Consider the following 22785-nt stretch of genomic DNA (forward strand, 5'->3'; position numbering starts at 1 on the left):
GGTAGCCTGCACCCTCACATGAGGGCAACCTGCTTGCTCAGACCACTTCCTTTGCAAATGGAGGCCTTGCCCCTAAGTGAGGCCTGAAATGAGCCCTAGGTTAGTAGGTTAGACTCCCTCCCACTGACCGGAGGCACGTGACCAGCCACAGACCTGCAGCTAGGTCCCTGCTCAGCAGCGCTGTGTAGCAGCGTAGCGTGCCCGTCACCCTCACTGACATGCTGTCCGTCCCACGCCTAGAGCTGCCTTCCGATTCATTGCTTCCTTTGAGACCGTCCCCTGCTTGCCATCTCCGGTGGCCACTCCAGCTTGCATCAACATGGAAGGCTGAAGGACAGTATCATTTGCTTGAGTTCTCGCTCTGTAACCTGAGCAGCACTGAAAGAGGTGTAAAGGGGAACCCCAGCTGCCTGAGGAGTCGAAAACAGTGATTATGTTGACTAACTAGATGCTTTCTTGCTCCTGAAGAAATGACTCAATCTTTTCATCTCACAGGACCATCCATCAATAAAGCCAAAAGCAGCACCACTCAGGAGCGTTATAAAGACACAGAGCGGGAACGGCTCCTCAATTTCTAGCCCCCCGCCAGGGCTCGGTGACTGAGCTGTGTCTGAGGGCCTGTCAGTTTCCACGGTACGCGCTGCATCACCAAGGTGAACCGAACCCTGGCTGTTACAAGACTCCAGGCTGGGGAACAACCACTCCCCACGTAGTGCACTGAAACTCAGGAATGCAAGGGGGACTTCCGCAGTGTTAGGAAAGCTGAAGGCACCTCGGAAGGGGACGTCTCTCCCACCTTCTCCAGGAACGCGCCCTTGCTGTGTGGTCTGCTGGAGGCGACACTGCCGTGGCTGTGGACGTGACCCGCTCACTGACACTTTCCAAGGCCAGTCAATGCAATACCCCTCCTTTCTAAGGAGCAAGCCGTCAAATCCTAGACCATATTTTTAGGAACATTCGAGAACATTGTAGAGATACTTTTATTATAACATTTTGTACTTTAAGGAGCTTTATTAATGCAATAAATTAACTTTGTACACATTCAACTAGGAAGTCATTTATTTCAGAGCGTGGTGGGCCGCATTAGAGCTTGGTCTCCGAAAATCTGCTTGAAAAAGGCGACATGCTCTTCACAGTGTTCGCCTGCAAAGGAAAGCGGATCGGATCAAGCCGGGTCACCCAAGGGGGAAACGAGAGAACACTTTCCAGCTCTCACCCAGCGGTGTGTACTGGGGTTTGACTTTTTTTCTTTAATATAAAAGACTGTCTCCCTAAGCTTCGAGTTACTCTTTCTGTAACACATAGCCAGGCCATTGCAAAAGTGTCCTTTCACCAGTCCCTGCCAGTCACCATCTGTTGTGGGTCAAAGCGAAGCTGCTGGTAGAGACTGTCACCTGTTGTTGTGGTGACGGGGGGGCATCCTCACACTAAGTGATAAAAAGTTCATCGGCCTGATGTAGAGCTGAGTCACGATTCCACCCTCATTCTGAAAGTGCCTTAGAATTCACAGCTATTTAAAGATACCAGTGACTGGCCAATGTAGCATAAAAAGTCTCACGATGGATGGATGGATGGATGGATGGATGGATGGTAGTAAGAGTTGTACAAGCCCCCAGTAAAATGATTATTTTTAAGTGAGTCTCAGAAATGCACAGGGGCAATTCGTTCCACCCTGCCCTATAGAGCTGAAACTGACTTGGCAGCTTGGTGTGGAGTTCAACACTGATGAAGCATGAGGCCCAGGCCATTTAAAACCAGTACCCATCATCCTCTCTCCTCACTGCTTCTCTAGAAGACCGGTCACAGCAAAGTCCAGCCTGTCCCTACCAAACAGCCCCTCCCCTGGGAGCTCCAGCTGATGCAGGGTCCAGAATACACTAGGGAGAATGGCTGGGGGCCAGGCCTGTGGCATTCCAGAATTCACTCCACGAGAGAACAGTCAGGGGCCACAGGGCTGCAGTCAGGAAACCTCCCTCTGGCACACCAACCCAGAGCTGCTCCCCGCCAAGCTCTAACAGAAGGCGGCACCCCGGTCCCACTCACAATGCTGACTCTTGGCTACTCGAGGCTGCCCTGGCTTGCTGCCCACAGCCATCTTACCTGGCGTGAAACTGGGGCTCCCCCGTAAACGCTGGTTCCGCTGCTCGAAAAACCGGAATATAGTGTAGAACAGCATGTTGTCTTCAGTCTGCTTTGCAGCGTCTAAGAATTTCCGTGCAGAAATGTGGCCACCAATGCCCCGGATGAACCGCAAGGCAGCTAACACTTGGTGTTTGGAGAGAAGCACTTCTACGATCTCATCGTTTGCTGTTGAGAGTCTCTAGACGTGAGAGAGACAACACTGCGGGTAAGCTCCAGGCACAAGAACAGCCATTTCTCCGGGCAGCTGGCAACCCTGAGGCCTGAGTTACCTTGAGCATATCGAGAGAGAGCTGATGCGCGGGAGGGTAGAAACTTTCCAGGGACAAAAGCAGACAGGCCTGAAAGAGACAGTCCCACCCCAGCTGTTGACGGAAGGCCGGGTTCCTCGCTCACCACTGCTGGGGTGGTCATCTGGTGGGCGGTACATACCAGAGGTTTGGAGTCACTGAGGACGTGGTACTGCAGGAACTGGTGCAGCATGTAAAAGAGGTTGTGCTGGACGAGGGTTTTGATAACCAGTTCATGTAAATAATGCTGAGGGCAGAAGGAGAGAGGTGAGAAATACTCTGCGCATCAGGTGAGAATGAGGCCATGCAAGACATGAGGACCCGCCCCGTTCAACTAAACCAAAGTGACTGTATCAGGGAAGCCCCTCAGAGTTCCGATGGAGTTGTGCAAGCTCTCCCGGCACATACACGGTGGGCCTCCTCTAGCCTAGAGGTTCCCAAGAAGGCGTGGCTGCCACCCCCCCCCCCATGAGAAAATTACTTGTTGTCACCTCCTGGCAATTAACACTGGATGTCCTCTAGCCCGTAATCCAGGTTAAGTGTAGACATCTGCTCTTGCAGGCCCCCACCCCCACCCCGTGCCTGGATCTTTCCAGTGTCTCCCAGGCCGTCCGTGGCATGGCCCACTGTGATGGGGCTTCTGTTGAAAGCACAGAGATTAAAACCTCTGCTCCGGTGAAGGTACCTGCACTGGGATCTGACACTGGTTGAGGGAGCGAATGTACTCCATCAGGATGGAGATCACAAACTTACGCGGCATCTCCTACGAGGAAAAAGAGAGTTCACCCAGAAATACTAGGAGTTGCCTTGGTAACCCATCTCCCTTTCTTCCTCTCCGTTCTAAACTGGTTCCATAGTTCTGTGAGGCTGGTTTTGCCCAAATCCTTTCAGAATCAGTCCTCCCGGCTTCGTAATTAATTACTGCCTTGTTTTTGGCCTGAATAGAAGCCAAACTGAGTGCTCGGCCCACACCCGAGATTGCTCCCCTGGTTCTCATCCCCCAGTCCCCTCTTCAAATATGCGTCCCACCTTCTTCTCCGTGAACACAGACAGGACGTGGGTGTACATGTCGGACTGGTCAACAATGGCTTGCATCCACACAGGCCTTTTTAGGGGCGGGTTACTTCGACTTTGTCCTGCTTCCGCTGCCTAAAGCGAGAAGCACATATGTGGTCACTATCGTGGTCACTATCGTCCACTAAGTCAAGGGCGCCCTTTCCGCGTCATCCAAAAAGACTTGAGTTCCTAGTGAACCCAAGGCGTGAACAGGAAGGGGCAGCCCTGCACTACCTGGGAAAGGCTCTTTCCCAGTGCTGGCGGGGCAGAGTTCTAGGTGGTCGTGTGGGTCCTCCTATAAGCACCCAATTGTTCACAGAGAACAGGATCAGACACGTCCACGCCAGGTTTTCTCTAAAGATGCATCATTCTTAAATCTGAAACCACTCCCGAGCTTTCTTCACTGACCGCTCCATCCTCTGTTCTCCAAGAAGAATGGAGGATCTTTAGTTGCACTTTCACGTGACCATCTCTATCTGGAGTTTGAAATCCTAAGCAAAAACTCCCAAAATCTTGGTCACAGTGGGTTACACACTGGTCAGTTCGAAGCCACCAGCCACTCTGGCTAGTCTCGGGAATCCACAGGGGACAGTTCTGCCCTGCCCTTTAGGGTCACTGAGTCAGAATCAACTCGATGGCAGTGAGTGAGAAGACCCTGACTGCATTACAGAGGTTTTAAGAAGCAGTTTAGATCTGTGTGCATTCCGATCACCTCGCGACCTTGTTACAAGGTAGCTGCCTGGGGTGGGGCGGAGTCCGTCGGCCCGAGACCCTCCTGCTGACCTCAGAAACTCCAGGCACTGCTGTGGGCCAAGCTCAGTTTTGGCGTTTTCTGAAGTGTCTTAGCCACGCGGGAAGTGCCATTCTGGGAGGGATTCCCAGAGCTCAATGTGTGGGATCCAGGATAGCCACAAAGGCAAGCTCCAAGGCGGGTAACCTGGCCTCCCTGACTGGCATGTTCGGGCCCTCTGAGGGGGAGGGAGGGGCTGGGGCTGTGTTCAGGTAAGCCACCTGCATTTTCCCCTGGGAACGGATTAGACTCCTCAAGATGAAGCAATGATGAAGTAATGCATGCCCCTCCTCCAAAACCTCTCCGGCTTCAGAAGAAGCGGTGTGCCACAGTGGAAGGCCGTGACCAGCCCCTCCTGACACGTGTCTGAGGCTGACTCCGTGAAACCAAGTCTGACAGCTCACCAGTAGGGTCCAGAAGCCCCAGGCGAGCCTAATTTGTATCATCCTCACATCCTAAAAGGGAAGATGACGGGACGGTACAATTCCATTTCTAATTCACTAGCTCTGGGCTCTGGCTCGGCGGAGAGGGCTATGAGAGAATGCAGAGCTGAGACTGAGTCGCTTTGTTCAGAACAAAGGCAGCCCTGGGTCTGGTGGCACTGAGATCACACACAGGACGCGGGAGGCACGGCCAGGGAGACACAGCCTCGAGCTCGTGAGAGGCGGGGACCCGGAATAACATCCCCCTCACGCCCCACCTAGAGCACCCCGCCCTTGGCCTGCAAACATCCCCCTTCCACCCCTAGCGTGCTCTGCCCTCAGCCCAAGGCAAACCCCAGAATGGCAACAACAGTGGAGCCCCACTTTACAACAAATTAGGAAACGCACGGGGGAAGAGTGGGGTGGTGAGGAGCACAGGGAAGCCGTAGTCAACGGTCCGGCACTGTCACTTACCGCAGTGTAACTCTGCTCGGCGTCCAGGTACTTCCTGTACTCGTGATTGAGCTTGTCGAACACAGTGGCCATCACTGGCAGCGTGGCTCTGTCGGCCTCACTCAGCACTGGAAGGACAACGTACACACCCACGTCAGTCGGGCTACATGGCAGCTGCGAACTTAAACAACTCCAGTGCACCCAGAAGGAAGGAAAACAAACCCCAGAAATTATGCACCCCACCTGCCCGGGTCCCAGGAGAACCACCACCACAAAGAGCTAGTGCAGTTACCAGCAGATTATTCCTGGATGAGCACTGCTCAGTGCCTGAGGGTCTGAAAACAGCGCAGCAGTAGATAGAGGAAGCAGCCTGCTTGAGCGCCCCCCACCCACCACCGTCCACGTGGGCTTTTCTAGTCTTTCCCACCACAATCTCTGCCAGCTCTGGGCATCCTCAGCAGCCTTTCCACAAGGCTAAGTAAGCCACCCGGCGAGTGAAGAATGGGGTCCCAGGACCAGACATGGCAGAGAAATGGGATCCGCCTCCCAGGAAGAAGAGGTGATGGGCAGCGCCGGCCTCTAAGAGGAGCGGAGCGCTTACTCTGCGAGCAGACAGACAGGATGACCATCTTGCAGTCCTTTCTCTGCAGCAGGAAGTCCATCAGCCTTCCTTTGTCAGGCACGAGGTTTACGATGGGCTGCAGCTTCACTTGGAGGTTCCACAGGTAACCTGGATGCAAGAGGCAGCGAGATGAAGCGGGCCAGTTGAGCCTGACCTGAAGTCAGTCCGGGGCAGTGGGTGCAGACCTGATGACAGGGACCACACGTTGCTGGTGCTGGTTGATGATCCTTAAGAGGCGCGTCCAAGGTGGTGGGAAGGTGCCCTCGAGTCAGTAGACTAAACCTCGACAGGAGCAGACGGCCTCATCCCCCTCAGAACAACTGGTGGGCTCAAACCACTGACCCCATGGGTATTAGCTCCATGTGTAACCCATGACCTAGCTCCCTAACCACGGAGGGTGACAAGTCCCTGTGGTCCGTCCTCACAGGCCTCCCGTATGTCCTTGAAGGCAGGAAAAGGTGTTACCATGGGGCGTTCACTTCTGTTCTCGCCATTAGTCTAGTTCCCAGACTTATTTGGCCTACTGCCCCCTTTAAACTGCAGGAAAAACAAAGTCAGCCTCCCTCTGGTAATCAAAAACGCTTGTACCTCTTAAAGCATAGGCATCTACTTATGCAGCACGCTCCCGGGGTGGTTATCGCCTACTGTAGGAAACAGGTCTAGAAGCTAACTCACGGGGCAGTCCATGGAATTTGCTAGTTGTTCCATCTATCAACCCCGGGGTCCAGTGCCCAGATGCCCGCGGCAGTCTTTCTTAGCTGGGGTTCGCCTTGAAAAGCGACTTGAGGGAACACATTCTCAAGCCTCCCCGGCCTGGTCCACAGATAGCATGGATCCTTGCAGAGGCAGAGGCGACAATGTGATTTCGTGGGCACACTGGTTGGCTAAGGCAAAAACTAAACCAAGCTCGTGGCTGCTGAGTGGGCCCCAGCCTGTGGTGACCCCTGGTGCGGAGAGCAGAGCCGTCCTGTGGGACTTTGTTGACTGTGACCATTAAGGAAGAAGATGGTCAGGCCCCTCTCCCAGTCCTGCACTAGGTAGGTTTAAAGCACCAATCTTCAGGTTGGCAGCTGAGTACATCTCAGCCCCGACCTTGGACCGCCAGTGCCCTCTCACTGACGACAGCCATCACCCCAAGTCATCGGCAGTGTCCTTGATACTAGGACAGCTGCCTCCTCCAACCTACCTACCTTGGCTGGCGCTGATGATGATGTCAGGCTGGAAGACAATCCAGGACGAAGAATCTACAGGTTATAGGAAACCGCACAGGGAGAAATGAGAACAAAAAGAGGGCCTCACTCTGCCCCATATGGCGGGGGCCCCAGGTGGCCAGGCAGTCTCCCCGGGGGCCTGGCTCCAATGGCTCCCAGACTGCTCTGAAGACACCTGGCCGCAGCAGACACCACGTCTGCAGGTAGGGCCCAAAGCCTTCTCAAAGGATACAGAGTTTACAGGGAACAGGAGACTGGCTGGTCACAGAAGCAGGCCCTACAAATGGAGAAAAGGACAACCGTGTGAGGATGGAGGACGATGCTGTCAGAAGAGGCTGGAATGCCAGGTACCCCAGGTGCAGTGTGGTCTGCAAGCTCTGCCTCTGATGAGGACGGTGTGACGTGACGTGTCGTGCTCCACTGCCCAAGAACATCGGGTCCCTCTCGGGAGCGGGGGGGGGGGGGGGCAGAGGACAATTTGGGCTCAGCCTGGGGAAGCATCATCCCAGGAAGAGGAGAGCACGCCAATGCTCTCGCTCCATGCGGGTGGTCTGTCCTTACAGAGGCTCGTGCCACATGTGTACCAGGGGCCCTGGAGCAGCCAGATAAGCGGCGGGAGTATCTCAATTGGTGGCTGACAGAAAGAATTCCGCACCCACTCTGACTGCCCAGAGCTCGTCCTGGGCCCAGGGATCCAGCCGGGCATGCAGACTCATAACAGCCTCCCCAGATGGACACCCTACTGTCACTCTGGCGCCCTGGGACCTGCAGGGGGTAGCCCTTGGCACACTTGGAAAACGAACCCTACAAACTTCCATGGTGCCTGCTTGGCTCCAACCACCCAGATATCTTCAGAAGGCGGGTTCTGACCAGCTGGTTGGAAGCAGTGGTCCCCATGAGCAACCCCCCAGAGGGTGTTCTCTCGGCAGGGCAGGGGGTGCCCCAGTGATGGGAAGATTTGGGAGTGCACGGTGGTGACTGGCTGCACAACATCGTGAGTAGTAAACTGATGCCCATGAACTGAACACCTGAAGGTTAAAATGGCGAGGTTTCTGTCCCGAGGCGGGCTTCACAGTTAGCAGTCCAGCACTTTAGCCACTGTGACAGCAGGCCTCCCTTTGTTATAGATAACTTATTGTAATGAAAACATTTAGAAAAATAAAGTGCTTCACCAACCCGCACTCTCTGGGACCCCAGAACCAACAATGAAATCAACCCCACAGATAGCAATTGCAACGCACAGTGACGCTGGGGTTCTGAAGGCTGTAAACCTTCTTCACGAGAGCAGACAGCCTCATCTTTCTCCTGCAGAGAGGCTGGTGGTTTGAACCTCCAACCTCGAGCTTAGCAGCCCATGCCTCGCCCCCAGCACTACCTGGGCTCCATCAAATCAATGGCAGCAACATAGGCTCTGCGCCAGTGGACCTCTGACCACACCTGGCCTGTGGTACTGCGGCCAGCTGATTAGAACCTGACTAGCTTCAAAGCTGGGTCAGAGCAGCAGTGTTTAGACACCCACAGGTTGTCTGTTAGTGTCTGTCCCCCCAGTGTACCAGCAGGGGGTCTGCAGCCATCGCTTCTCTCTGTGTCCTTGTTACTATCTGGGGAGGAGGAAGACCCTGGAGAGAAGAGGCTGCAGGGACCCACCCAGAGGCTCCGTGAGAACCAGCGCCTCGCTCTCGCTCTCCAACCCGGCCAGGAAGCTCACCAGCTTCCAGCTCATCCCTCCCTGGGCCCCGGACACAAAGCAGCCACATGGGCTGCCGGATGGCCAGTCAAGGTGGGTGCTGGCAGGATGCAACTCCTCCTGGTAAAGGTTAGAGGCCTGGCTGACCGCAGACCACGCAAACTCCCGAGTACTTCCTTTCCCTCCCAGGACCGCACCACCGAGCTCCACACGGGCAGCTTCCCGCTGTGGTTTGCGCACACCCTGCGCCTGCTCTCACAGGGCAGAGCTGAATGACAGCGGAGGGAGGGTAGAACGGGCTCTTCCTGTGCCCCGAATCCTGCCCTCCTCCCTCGCCTCCCACCGACCTGCCCCGTTGGGAGGGGGGCTGATCACCGTGCACCATCAGTCAGAAAAACTGATCCTCACTGCGACAGAGTGGCACTGAGCAGGCGCGGTTCAGGCAGGGTGACCGAGCTCAGGCAAACTACGGTTTCCATGCCACCTAAGAAAGGAGGAATGAGCCTTCGGCTTCGTGAATAGGCAAAGCCCTCCGGCTTAAAGCTGGGCAAGAGAAAGGCTTATTTTCTCTGGATGAAAATCCATTGTCCTGACACAACCTTAAGCAAAGCTTTTGGAATTAGTAGAATTTTTAAAAGCCTAGCAGAATCATCGAGTAAATACCCCTGGGGATCTGGGGACTCGCTCCTCAGGTCGTTTTGAGCGAGCTGCTGGCATGGGCAGACCCCCCAGGGCCCACCTCACCTGCCGCGGGGAGCTGGTAGGGCTGAATGGATCTCGGAGGCAGCACTGGGTGGTGGATGGTAAGCGCCCCATCAAACTCTCCCCTCAGCTTGATGTCGAATATGACTGACGTCTAAGGCACAGGAGAAGAGTGTGACGCCCGAGCCGACCATGGTTTGGACCCTCTTTCCGTTACACTGCATCTTGCTCTGTACTCGGTTTCTGGAAGCTCTGATTTGAGGAACTGCCCGTTCCTGTCACGTGTCTGTGTTCTCACAGATGGTGTTGATGGCATGCTTCCTCAGAGCTCAAAGTGCTCCCCACCGCTCTTTTCCACCGTATCTCAGCCCTGCTTCATCCCTCAGTGATCCACAAGCCCACCTGGGTGTTACCAGCAGGCCCCGTTCTCCCCGTTCCCCCAGTTAACGAAATTAATGAGGGTCTAGGAGTAGCAGGTCATCCTATTTCTCCTGAAACACAAAGCCTCCCTCCTTCCCTCCCAAACTCACTCACGCGGCACATGGGCGGCCGTGAGACACACGTGGCAAATGGCCCCAGCAACTTTCTGGTTAACTGAAGGGGAATCACAGCTTTTAAAGACCCTCTAGGTCAGTGGTCCCCAACCTTCCTGATGCCACCACCCTTTAATACAGTGCCTCGTGTGGTGGTGATTCCCCCTCCCCCCGCCAACAACCATCACATTATTTTCGTTGCTACTTCATAAGTATCATTTTGCCACTGTTATGAATCGGGCGACCCCTTTGGGTTGTGAAAGGGTCATTTGACCCCCAGGTTGAGAACCGCTGCTTTAGAATCTCAAGCCCAGGTTTCCACCCGAAGACCAACATTTTCAGCATCAGAACAATCCTTGGGTCAGAAAGGTCTGTGATTGCCCTTTTGTGATGCCCGAACATGGGCGGACAGGGTTGAAATCCCTACCTCCGTGTCCTGGTGGTGAACGACGACCAGGTTGTCCACCACGTTCAGGGCGAACTTGCCCGTCCTATTCAACTTCAGTATGTGCATCTTTTTACAGGCGCCTTCTCTGCAGGAGAACACAGCGGTCAAGCCACAGGCCGGTGAGCTCGGGTTTGTATTTGAAAGTCAGGGACGGGAAGCCGCGCGAAGCCTGGGAGGTTACCGTGGCAGGTGGTACAGGACGACTTCGGCCCCGGTGCTGCTGGAGGTGCGGGAATGGTGTCTCAGGTACAGTACGTAGAGCTGCCCGTATCTATTCGGAGGACACACACACGTCACGCCTGGCCACCGAAATCCCGCCCCTTCCAGACGCTGAACACTCCGGCCAGCATGAGATAAAGCACAAGCTACTCACTAACTCTGCAGCCAATTAAAAAACATTGACAGGAAAAGCCTATGAGACAGTTGGGTGAAAGTGAAAGCAAAGTCGAATACTACTTGCTCACAATGACTTAAAAAGAAAAACACAAACCTAGGCAGGTTAAAAAAAAAGTGGAAATGCAGTTTGAGTGATAAGTTAGCTTTGAGTGATAAGTTAACTCGCCTTCCTTTCCTCTAATGTTCTGCATTTGGGAATGGAATTAATACACGTTTGTAAGCCTGGTCTAATGAACAGTGTGGTGAAGCTGTCCCCAGAACGACTTTCTGCTCCTGGGTCCCTCACGGGAAGTTCAGGGAGACACACACAAGCAGCTCTCCCACCTCCACCGCCACGAGGATGGATCCCAGTTCACCTGTTTCCTGAACTAAAGGGTGCTACAGGTATCCTCCAAAGGGAAAGAAGAAGAACATTCCGCTGCTAAAATGTAGAAAGTCTGGAAATTGGAAAGCAGGTCACAGAAGACTCAGAAGTAACTCAGAAGCAAAAGTTGGCTAACTGAGGACTCTGGGTTATGAGTGGAAGGGAGAGAGGGTTGTGGTTACCATGTTGTGGTTACCAGGTCTGGAATTTTCATAATGTAAAGCGGAGATATTACCTTTCCAAATATAACATACTTTCTGATGTCAACTCATTGACTTCCATGTTTATTGGATTAAGGACACACTCTTTTCTTATTTTATCAATTACAATATTTTAGCTAAAAAGAAAAGTAAATAACACTTGGCTGCGATTCAACACAGACAAAAAGGGAAATCTAAAAATGGAATGGTAACAAAGAAATAGCAATTCAACGTTCTCATTTTATCAGCCAACATTGGAGAAAATCTCCCATGAAATCACAATGCTAGTTAAAAAAATGCCCCCCCAATTTTTTTTGACAATCATAAAATGTGGGCACTAGGTGGGCTCAATGGCACTGGAGTGCAGCAGGGTAAGCAGTGGACTCCTAACCACAAGGTTGGCAGTTCTAACCCACCAGCCACTCCCTGGGAGAAAGACTATCTGCTCCCATAAAAATGTACAGTCTTGGAGATGCTAAGATGTGTTTCTAGTGTACCCTGTAGGGTCTACCTGACGGTGAAGGGTTGTTGGCTTTTAAGCGGGGTTGGGGGTACGTCTCTATGTGTTCTAAGCACAGAGTATCACTGCTTACAGAGCACTCCTGGTACTACCAATAAGACCCATTGACCCAGAGGAGTTTCCCAAACCCACATACATTGTAGCCATGGCAATATCTCTTTCAGAAAGGCTAAGTTTTGTTGACTTAGGTGCCGTTGGTAGTTCAATCTCAAACTTGGGCAGCTTCGACATGGTGACACCCTGTTTAAGGAGGAGAAAGGTGTTTCAGACAGCTGACTTGAACCCTTGAAGTAGTCTAGCATTCTCAGCGAACAGTCAGTGAGGCTGCACACTGTGCCCTCCCAGCAATCCTTGCCAGCCCCCCGCCAGTACAGTGCCCCCACCCACCCCACCCACCCCCACCCCCATCTTCCAGGCAGGCAGGCTCCCTGGGGAGGCGAAGGGCTGGCAGGCTGCCCTGTAGTGGTGCTCGCGCTAGAGGCCCAGTGGCAGGGAAGGCGCCTTTACCCTGAAGTAGAAAGGCTGCAGAACATTGCCCAGGACGGCGGTGGAGAGCAGGATGACGGCGCTCTCGGGACAGTACATGTACCAGTTCACATTGAGGCTCTGGCTCTTCAGGAGCTTCAGACTGCGCTTCTCGGGTAAAACCTGAGGCACAGTTCAAGAAACAAAAGCCACTTTAAGACACAAAATGCTGGGAGAATGTTGCAGGCGTTAAGATGGGAAAGCCGCCGTGAAGTTAAAGGGCACATTTTCAGTTTTGCCAATGGCAGGAGCTTCCACTTATCATGCTCCGTACTGAGCGCTTTCTCCTCAAACCAAACACCTCCCTGCTGTGGACAGTCGATCCCGACTCCAAGTGTCCCTACAGGATAGAGCGGATCTGCCCGTGGATTTCCGAGGCGAACTCGTCACAGGAGAAGGCCTCTTTGCTCTCCCGAGGGGCTGACCTTGTGAGAGAAGCAGCCCAACGTGGAAGCCCCGCCACCGAGGCTTCTCGACAGCAGGTGCTTACTCTTGCCAACACCCCTGTGGGGCAGGCCCTCCAGAGCTCTTCTTCCCAGGTGAGACGGAAGACCCAGAGAGGCTACCAAACTCACAGCCACCGGGGACGGCCCCTGTGAGTCTGAGATGCTGACTCTTTACAGAGTGAAAACCCCTGTCGGCCTCACTCACTCACGAGGAACTGCTGGGGGTTAGCAGCACAGCGTGTGAGCACTGTGCCACCAGGGCTCCTCCATGAGGCTACGGAATCTGCCCGTTGGTCAAAGCAACGAGAGCCATAGGGGACAGCAGGGAACAACACAACCCCTTTCATTCCAGAAAATGTCACCCACCGGCCCCTTCAGAGCTCGGCTGGAACGGCCCTCCCCCAGCTTGCAGCACACCTGCCTTCCACCTGGGAACCACCTAGGAACCCCAGGCTGCACTGATTTGGGGAGAGGCTCGCTGTTTCCAATACAGCTATCTGTACATGACTGTGCGTGATCATGGTTTTTAATGCATTTTAAAGCAGTGTTTCAGTATCCTGATACACAAGGGCACACTGCATGGCACCCCGCAGCCCCTAAGATGGTAACATTCCCAGAAAGAACACAGCCCTGAGGAATTGACCTAACAGTCTGGGGGAGGAGGAGCCTGTGACCTCAGTACAATTAAATAAGGATGTGCTACAGGGATGGCTGCTCCAACTCACTAGCTGCTTCTCAGACTGTCTGCTCTGGTTAAGATTTATAGCCTTGGACACGCACAGGGGCAGCCCGACTCTGTCCAACAGAGTAGCTGGGTCAGAGTGGTCTTGACGGCAGTGCGTTTGTTTCTGTTTCTGAGAAGGATGGTGCAGGACCAGCACTGTTCTGTTCCACTGTGCCTGGGGTCCCGGTGAAGCAGGGGCTGACCTGATGGCTGTGAACAAGATGCCTTTCTTTTTAACTTATTTATTAAAGTAGATCGGAAGACATTGCCACTGCAGAGAACAGAGGTACTCAGTTCTGCATGGTTACTGCGAGAAACCCTTTGTAGAGCCAGCAATCCTTCCCATACAAGCATTTGCACACGTCCTGTTTGCCTTCAGGGGACTTGTTTCAAGTTGTTTTTATTTCTGCTGGCCTTTACAAAGACTGGTGACGGCCCAATTCCAGAGCCCCACTGCACCAACCCTTCCTGTCTTATGTTCACCAGGCATGTCTCTTCCATCCACAAATTCCACAGCACTATGGTAGGAACCGCAGCTAGTGTCAGAGCATTCTGACGACCATGGCAGGAGCCCTACCCACAGCACCGTCTCGCCCGCTCCACAGATCAGGCCGCTCACCACACAAGAAATGCAAACACACAGCGTGCACACGAAAGAGCCTGAGCTCCTTCAACACGACAAACACAAAGTGTATTTCCACCTCGCACGCTGGTAAATGTCCACTGACTGTCGTTAGGTCCTGTTGGGTTGGCTCCGGCGCATGGCCATCCTATGCACAACGGGCCTCTGCCCTCCCCACGGCTGTCTGAGCCCCATCATTCCATCTCTCTGAGGCCGTCCTCCTTCTCACTGCCCTTTTACTTTACCAAGCATGATGTCCGTCCAGAGATTCTCTCTCCCGACATGTCCAAAGCATGGGAGACAAAGGCTTGCCAACTCCCGTCTCAAGGAATATTCTGGCAGTAGCTCTTCCAAGACAGTTTTGTTTGGTTATCAAGTGATATTAATCAATTCTTAGAAAGATGTGGGAATGAAGGTTGCTACAAAGCTAATTAAAGTGATCCCAGTACAGTGTTCGGCTTTTTATATGTTCACATCTAGCTTGCAGTTCCTCTTCCAACAATTTATCTACTCAAGAATATGAGAAACGTTTAAAAGCACATTCATGGCAGAATTGTTTGAAATTGCAGGGGGAAAGGTAAAAACAAGCCCAATGTCCAAACATGGGTAATTGGGCAGATAACTTATAGTGCTAGGGAGCTTCGAAAGGGGGGTGGGGGGATTCCATTATCTTAATTTAAAATTTTCATTGTTTTCAGTTTTTCTGAAGCCCCTCCTATAGTCACACAATGGCCTGTTACAAGAATCAAACACAGAAAAATGTCCAGATCACTCATACTCCCTCATTTGTCACCGAGACGGTTCCACTCACAGCGATCCTAGCAGATCACGGCCAAGCAGAACTGCCCTGTGGGTTTCCCATCTAAGATATAGAGCCATGCAGAAAAAGAGAGGCGGGAAAGGCAAAGTTGAGACGCAACCGTGCCATTTTGTACACGAGGTTTGTTCTGTGTAGAAAGTGCTGGAGGAATATGCACCAGTAGCCAAGGTCGTTATTTCTAAACTCAGTGAGAGGAAGTCTCACGGTCCTCTCTTTTTCAAAAATAGCCTTTTATTGTGAATTAGGTGAAGGTTTGGAGATCAGTTTTACATCCAGCAATTCGCACAGATGTTGCTTCAACAACTCCACTGCGGTCCCCCACAGGCACCATCCCCCCTCCCCCTCCTCCCCATGTTTCCTCTGTCCATCCCCCCTCCTTTCCTAACCCTGTGAGCGAACGCTGCCCCTTTGAATCAAGCGGTGGACTATTCCGGCACAGAAGAGAGTTCAGAGCTAAAGAGTAAACAGCAGCTATAGTCTTGGGGGGTCCATCAATCCCTACCCAACCAGTCAACCTGGTCTCTCTGATAATTTGGGGTTTTGCTCCCATGTGTCTCCCACTCCATCCAGGAGCTTCTCATGTGATCCTTTTCAGATCCATCCTCTCTTCTGAGTAGTACTCTGGATATACACCTATCAAGACAGATTCATTTATTTTTTTCAAAGTCCACAGAATATTCCATATTCTTCAGCAACACCACACTTCAAAGGCATCTGTTCTTCTTTCGTCTTCTTATTCGCTGTCCAGCTTCTCCAGGCCTATGAGGTAACTGAGAATACAACCGCTCCAGTCAGGCGCAGAATGCTCCTTAGAGATTTACCTCCCTTACTTTGGACATGTTACCAGGAAGAACCAGTCCTAGAGAAGAGGTCATCGTGCTTGGTAAGGTCAAGGATCAGTGAACAAGAGGCAGATTCACAAGATGAACTCACATGGTATCAGAAACGTGGGCTGGTTCAAACATAGGAGCAAGTGTGAATGGTGCGGATCGGGCGGTGTTTCATTCGTTGTACACAAGGTTACTATGAGTCAGAACCAACTCAACAGCACGTAACAAAATGTTACTCTAAGGGCTACAGGTGACGTTTTCAGTTAAAGTTCGTAGTGTTTAAGTAATTTATAAAAGTACATATTGTATTACTAATTCCAAAACCAAACTCACTACCATAGAGTTGATACCAGCCCCGAGTGAACCTATAGGACAGGGCAGAACCGCTCCTGAGATGCTAACTCTAGACTGAAGTAGAAAGCCTCATCTTTCTCCCACGGAGCAGCTGCTGGTTTTAAACTGCTAACCCTGACGTTAGCAGGCCCAAGCACAACCCACTGTGCAACCGGGGTTCCTCACAGTTATAACTAGGGATGATTAAAAATCCAAGCAAGTGACTAAAGCTCTAGAAGTCCAAAACTGTCTACTTAATGCTGAATTTGAAAGGCTGCCCAGGTTCTCTCCTTGCACTTTCCACAGCAAACAGAAACGGGTTATATAATACCTGGTAAAATTCAATTCCTTGATCGGTTATAAAGACAATTTCAGTTGAACCGGTCCAGCAGAATCCTAGTATGTTGGCATTCTTGGTCTGAAAATCACAGAAAGTTTCTTACTTAAGACAGAAACGCTACTTTTAGTTCCTTCCTCTCAACTAAAGTAAATCCTATAATAATGTCCAACTCTTTTCAAAAGCTTTGAAATGCCCTGCTGTTGACACTGCTAGGTCTTTACTAAATGTGACCCAGATCTGACTATTTATCAAGTAATGAAATTGTCTTCTTGATACAGTTGCTCTGTCTTTCCCCCTTCACTGAAGGCCCTGGACCTTCGTTCCTTCAGTCCATGGAGCAGAGGAAAAAGACGGAGGTTTTTAGAAAGGTCCCTAAGCAGAGTTTACAGGCATTCACTTCCCTGTTTAGGAATCCAACGTCATTTAAATAAAAAACAGGCAATAGAAAAGCCTCGGGGCTAAGGAGTTTCCATGGGGACAATGGGGTGGGGACCCTGAGACCACATGGGGCTCACTGATGACCAGAACTGCCCTGGGCCTGAGGCTGGTGAGGCCCAGCCGGACGATGGCTGGTGGGGTGTCACGGAGAGGAAGTGTGGGCTGGTGAGGAGCTGGGTCCCTGGACGGAGGGGTCTTTCCGTGTGAAGGAGCCAACCTTGAACTCACTCAGCAATGTTGTTGCAGAGCTGCAGAGAGCAGCTTGCTAGCCTGCTGAAGTGCCACGCTGCTGGCGTGAGCTGAGATTTGCTCTCCCCAGCAAATCTCATTAGCGTGGATTAGAACCAGCACCCAGGGCGGAGGAAGGGAGGGCATGACAAACACCGGTCAAGGGTAAAAGCATAATTCATAAGGGAAAAAACTCCTTTGCCCACACGCTTCCACACAGGGGGCTCTGGCCTGAGCCTGCGAGTGCTGAGCCAGCCGCACAGCCAGTTGGTGGCAGTGCCAACAGCAGCACCTATCTAACACCCATCACCCACTGGACCCTCCTGGCTCTCAGGGAAACAGGCCCCCAAAGCTAAGACACAGTCCCAAACCCCAGAGCTGACAGGCACGAGGCCGCAGCAGGAGGATAATGTCCAGGGTGTGCCCATCACCACATTACCATGTCGGCACCACACAGCCGAGAGTGGCTGAAGTGGGGTGTGGTCCCTGCCCATACCTTGCACTCCTGTGTGTACTCCTGCTGAGAATTATCAGGGATCAAGTTAGAAAAATCCTGAAAGAAAAAACAAACACACACGCACACACAGGTGGAGGGGTTTGGAACTGGCAGTGTAATGTACGCCAGCCTGCCTGAGCCTGGAAGACAGCAGACAGGAAAAGCACTCATGGAAAAGCATCCGAAAAAGCTGACAAAACCCAGAGGCAGGAACGTGAAAAAGACCATTGTGGATTATCCTTAGCAGCAGCAGGTTGACAAGCCAAGTTTTAAAAAGGTTAATGCAAATATTCAGTTCATTCAAATGGGCAGTGTTTCCGGAAGAGGGAGAGTCCGCCCCCTGGAGGGCGCTGGAGTGACCCAACAGGGCTGCAAAAGCAACCCCTGACACGTTATCCCAGAGAGTGGGCTACAATACCAAAGTGTTTAATTACAGGGGGAGGTGCTGGGTAAGTTCAGCCCCCCACCTCTACCCCCAAAACAGGGTGTCAGGCCAAGTAAGTTTGGGAAACCAAGGATTATAGTTTAGAAATGATTTTGCAGATTCCTGCCTCAGGTGGTTGACGTCAGAGAAATGTGTAGCTATGTGATGCAGGAGGCTTTGCAGAAATTGGAGCACGACTGCTGGAAGAGCAGAGCGCAGACTCTTCTCCATCTGCGCCAGCCGTCCTGTCGCTCCTGCCCAGTAACAGCGAATGCTCAGAGAGCTAAGATGCCAACAAGCCGCAGGGCACTGACTGGCCCTTTCTATCAGATCCAGCCCTCCGCGAGGTGAGCTGGGAATAAACGGTTACTTCAGTGAGGCGGATGCATCAAGCATCAAAATGCACCTCACATCAGCTACACTGCTAGCTATCAACCAAAGTTCCAAATTACTGGGGGAGGGGGGGAAAGAGGGAGAGAGCGATAAAGTAAGGATAGCCTTTGCTTATCCATTCAAGTCTCACTCTCATCTTTCAGAGGCCGAGGTTAAACAAGAAATGGCTCTGCCCAAGTATCCCTGGTGCACCTCTCTCTGCACTGCCCTGAAAGGGACGGCTTACCACGGTCTTCGGGGTCCTCTGCACAGCCAGAATCTTATTTTCTAAGGAAAACTTAATGCACTTCACTTCTCCTTTGTCTTCCATTCTTGAAGAGGAAAGAATATATTAGGGGTTACATTTAAGAACGGAATTCTGGCTACGGTCATTTTCTTTACTTCTTTTTACTTTTTTGAGCAGACAAAAGATGAGGCAAATATTCAGGAAGAAACACAAATCCCAGTTTAAAATTATGTTTCTAGAGTTACTAGAATGTCCTTTTAACAAAATGCAGCTGGCAGATGGCGTGCTGGAGCAACTTTTGGTATTATAAGCAACTAAAGAACAGGGATCACAATACACTAGTATCTGAGAGTTATCTTACACACATGGCTACATGTACACAAGGAACCCTGGAGTTGGGTACTGAATTCCTAACTACAAGGTCAAAGGTGCAAGCTCATGAGCCACTCCAAGGGAGGATGATGAGGCTGTTTGCTCCCATAAAGAATCCGAGTCTCAGAAGCCCTACATAAGGTGCCTGTCACAATCAACGTGACGGCAGTGCGGCCTGGGTGTGTTTCAGGTAGGTCCACACAATAACCTTGCACAGAAGGACCGCCATCCTCTGCATCGCTTCTCCCAGCACAGTTTCTGGAAGGAGGAGTCCACAGAGCAGTCTCATTGACATGCACACCCAACCAGCCAGTGCTCCGGCAGGCTCCACCCACATACTGAGCCTCACAACCGCCTCACACGCATGTTCAAACACAAATTCAAGAGGAACTTTTGGGGGTATGGATATGCTCATTATCTCAATTGTGGTGAAGGTCTCTTTATTCAAAACTCAACAATATGTAAATTAATCATGTGTCAATTATACCCTGCTAAACCCCCAAAAACCCACTACCATTAAGTTGGCTCGACTCATAGCAAAGGTTCCTTCCCCTCTGTAAAGGACCCCTGGCGGCACAGTGCGCTTTGCATTGGGCTGCGAACTGCTAACGAATGGTCAGCAATGTAAAACAGGACCACCAGCCGCTCTGCACAGGAGAGAGGAGCTTTTCTCGTTCTGTACAGATTTACAATCTAAAAACCCCAAGGAGGTAGCTCTACTCTGTCCTATAAGGTAGCTGTGAGTTAGATCAATTCAATGGCAGTGAATTTTGTTGCTGTTGTTTTGGCTTGCAGATCTGAAACACCGATCTTGTGGTTAGCAATCCAAAGCCTATCCCCCACCACCACTCAAAAAACCCAACCAAACTCACTGCCATAGCAACGCTACGCTATAGGACAGACGGGGGTTTTGAACTGCTGACCTTGTGGATTGAAGCCTAATGGGTAAACACTAAGCCACCAAGGCTCCTGTAACACCAGTAGGGGTCTTTGTACCTCATAAAAAGCTTAAAAATAAAGTCATTCAGTATCGTCATCTTCACACGCTGTGGCCCCGGATCTAGAGCCTCACAGGGTTGCTCTATTTTCAACATCTTACTGACCGACGCATCTCGCCTACGGCACCCTTCACTGCCTATGAAGCGGCCATCAGCAGTCAAAGTTCGGGCTCCACCACTCTCCCCAGACTACTGAAGCTATGTTAATGGTCCTGCTAGTGGGGCTGTGGAATAAGCATTGGGCTAACCGTGAGGCTGGCAGTTCAAACCCACCAGTCGCTCCATGGGAGAAAGAGGAGGCTGTCTTCTCCCATAAAAGTTAAGTCTCAGAAACTCACTGGGCAGTTCTACTCTGTCCTGTGGGCTGGCTAGGAGGCAGATTCAACTTGGTGGCAGTAGGATTAGTTGTTGCACTGTTTGTTTGTTTGTGGGGGGCTTCGTTGGACGCTGACAAGTTGCATTTACCCCCAATGCTGCAAACCAGACAATCACTCCAAATACTGATGTTCACACCCCACTTGGCAAATTCTCAATATCAAGATAAAGCCCTGATTCCAGAGAAATATATCCTCAAGCCAGCCCCTGCCAGCGCCATCAGCACCTTCCTCATGGACACCCTGATCTTCAGTCCCACCCATATGGAGCTCCCTAACACTCTGCTTGGTCCCCTTTGCATTTGGGGTTCCTTTGACCTCGAAGCCCTGGCATCTCCAGCCCAGGACACCCCTGGTGGGCTCCCACAACCCTCTGAACAAGGCTCGAACACCGCTCCTATCACACAACAATACCGGTTCACTTACAGATCTCCCACTGTCATCCTTCTGCGTCCTTCTAAAGAGGCTAACCCCAAAGCCCACCGCCACCAAGTGAGTTGATCCTGTCGTGTTTCCAAAACTATAAATCTTTCCTGGAGTGCATCAGCTCATCCTTCTCCTGTGAAGTAGTAGTGGGTAGTCTTGAACCTCCAAACCCTGTGGTTGCCACCCAACACTTAACCCAGAGTGCCACCAGGGGTCCTTCTAACAGATGCCAGACTCATCCCACACGGTTCATGTGCCAGGTGCGTAAGGCAGGAGCTGCCTTAAGCATTTGCCTAACAAACGGCAAAACGACACACAAAGGGGTTGGTTCCTTTTTCTACTTCAAAAGCCACTTCCTATTAACACTGGCCAACTGTTAAAAAAAAGAAAGAAAATTTAAGACATCATTGAATTGAGGGCCTACCACTGTACTTTTCTTTTCGGTAATCTCAGGAGGTAAGAGGACCAGCTATTTTATCACCTTGATAGCAAGACATTTCTGAAAGTAAACCAAGACAACCAGACCCACTGCCACCCCGTCAGTTCCGACCCATAGTGACCTGACAGGAGAGAAGAACTGCTCCTTTAGCTTTCTGAGACTGAACCCAAAACTTCACTGGCACGGAGAGCCTCATCTGTCTCCGTTGGAGAAGCGGGTGGGTTTGAACAGCTGACCTCATCTATAGCAGGCCACCACCTCGGGGGTTCCTGCTGAAAGTGAAAGGGCTGCTCTTTACAATGAAAGCAAAGGCTCTGCCAGGGAAACAAACCCAAACCAGACACGGGCACACAACGCCCTGGCTTGCTCGGTCCAAGTGCCAGGCAGTAGGCACCCTCCTTTGAAATACTGGGCTTCGGCTATCAACAGGGAAGCAGCCATGCATGTCACACCAACAGCAAACCCAACACCTACCTCCAAGGCTGCACAACCGCTGCCCCTGGCCCAACAAATGAGATCTCTCTCTTACACACACACACACACACACACACACACGCGCACGCACGCACGCACCCAGGGGAGGCAGGCAAATGACACAATTTCAAAAGCAATCTTCTGATCCTGCGACAGAAAACCACCCCTCTGTTTGCATGCTACGGTTAATCAATAGACTGGTACCTAAAGGAAATGGGGTTCCGATCATCTGGACCTTTGACGACCACCCCAGTGGCTCCACCAGACCGAACAGCAAAAACCTGAGGGGGAGAAACAGCAAGGTCAGTGGCCTGAGTGAACTAGGCAATGAGGTGGTGGCTTCCTGCAGCCCCAGCTCCACCTAAAGACCTTGGCACCGATCAACCTGCTGGGGCTCCTGTGTTCAGACCCATCCTTTTTCATTTTACTTTTTTTTTTACAACTTTTTGTTGTAAAAGCATTCACCAATTCCTACACATGTTCTACGTCACTGGTCGCAGTTCCCACTGCGTAGCCTCACTTACCGCCCGCCGTGGATTTTAAGAAATAGGAGCGTGCACTGCAGACAAGCCCCGTCCGGGCCCCGCAGGGCTGGGGTCCCCCTGACTCCAAGGTTGAAAGCTTTGGGGGTCCTGCAACTCCACTCCCCTGCTCCCCTTCCCCACAATCCCGAGCATTATGAAAACCTCCACGTCTAAACCCTGGACTGCAACTTGGATCACCAGTCAAGGCGACCAAAGGGACCACCGGTCGGGCGGGGGCGGCCTCCTCCCCGTTTGGGCTCTGCATGGCCCACCCGCCGCCACCCCGACCTCCTCCTCCCCAGCTGACCGGGAAGGAGGCGCGCCGGCTCGCGCGCCCGCGCCGGAGGGAAGGCAGGCCGGGGCCTGGTCGCTCGGGCCCCGGGTTGGCGCGCGGGGCGGCCCTCGGGGCGCCGGCGGGGAGAAGCGGCGCAGGCCGCCGCGGACCTGCTTGTTGGCTTCATCGAAGAAGACGCAGTTGACGGGGCTCGCCTTCTCGAACT

At 52.1% G+C, this 22785-nt stretch overlaps 2 protein-coding genes across 4 annotated transcripts in view; one reads left to right on the forward strand and one right to left on the reverse strand.

The window, feature by feature from the left end:
• Positions 1 to 1046, forward strand: part of NPC1 (NPC intracellular cholesterol transporter 1) — a 65221-nt gene extending 64175 nt beyond the window's left edge. For both annotated transcript variants that reach the window (XM_075533061.1, XM_075533062.1), the window contains exon 25: positions 496 to 1046. In XM_075533061.1, the coding sequence (XP_075389176.1) occupies positions 496 to 578 (83 nt within the window). In that variant the 3' untranslated portion in view covers positions 579 to 1046. The remainder of the gene's footprint in view (positions 1 to 495) is intronic.
• Positions 1032 to 22785, reverse strand: RMC1 (regulator of MON1-CCZ1). 2 transcript variants are annotated; one of them, XM_075533063.1, is made up of 20 exons: positions 22730 to 22785; positions 21966 to 22042; positions 18679 to 18763; positions 17636 to 17692; positions 16465 to 16551; positions 12341 to 12481; positions 11970 to 12073; positions 10535 to 10624; positions 10333 to 10438; positions 9415 to 9526; positions 7216 to 7260; positions 6963 to 7016; positions 5752 to 5880; positions 5172 to 5278; positions 3459 to 3578; positions 3115 to 3192; positions 2572 to 2676; positions 2412 to 2480; positions 2101 to 2320; positions 1032 to 1143 (listed from the first exon to the last, which is right to left on the reverse strand). In XM_075533063.1, exons 3-20 carry the CDS (start codon positions 18760 to 18762, stop codon positions 1064 to 1066), a joined length of 1788 nt encoding a protein of 595 aa, XP_075389178.1. In that variant the 5' UTR covers position 18763; positions 21966 to 22042; positions 22730 to 22785; the 3' UTR covers positions 1032 to 1063. The 2 variants fall into 2 exon arrangements, with proteins under 2 accessions (XP_075389178.1, XP_075389179.1); XM_075533064.1 differs by lacking the exon at positions 3459 to 3578.

Source organism: Tenrec ecaudatus, chromosome 15, assembly GCF_050624435.1.
Source record: "Tenrec ecaudatus isolate mTenEca1 chromosome 15, mTenEca1.hap1, whole genome shotgun sequence".
NCBI lineage: Eukaryota > Metazoa > Chordata > Mammalia > Afrosoricida > Tenrecidae > Tenrec > Tenrec ecaudatus.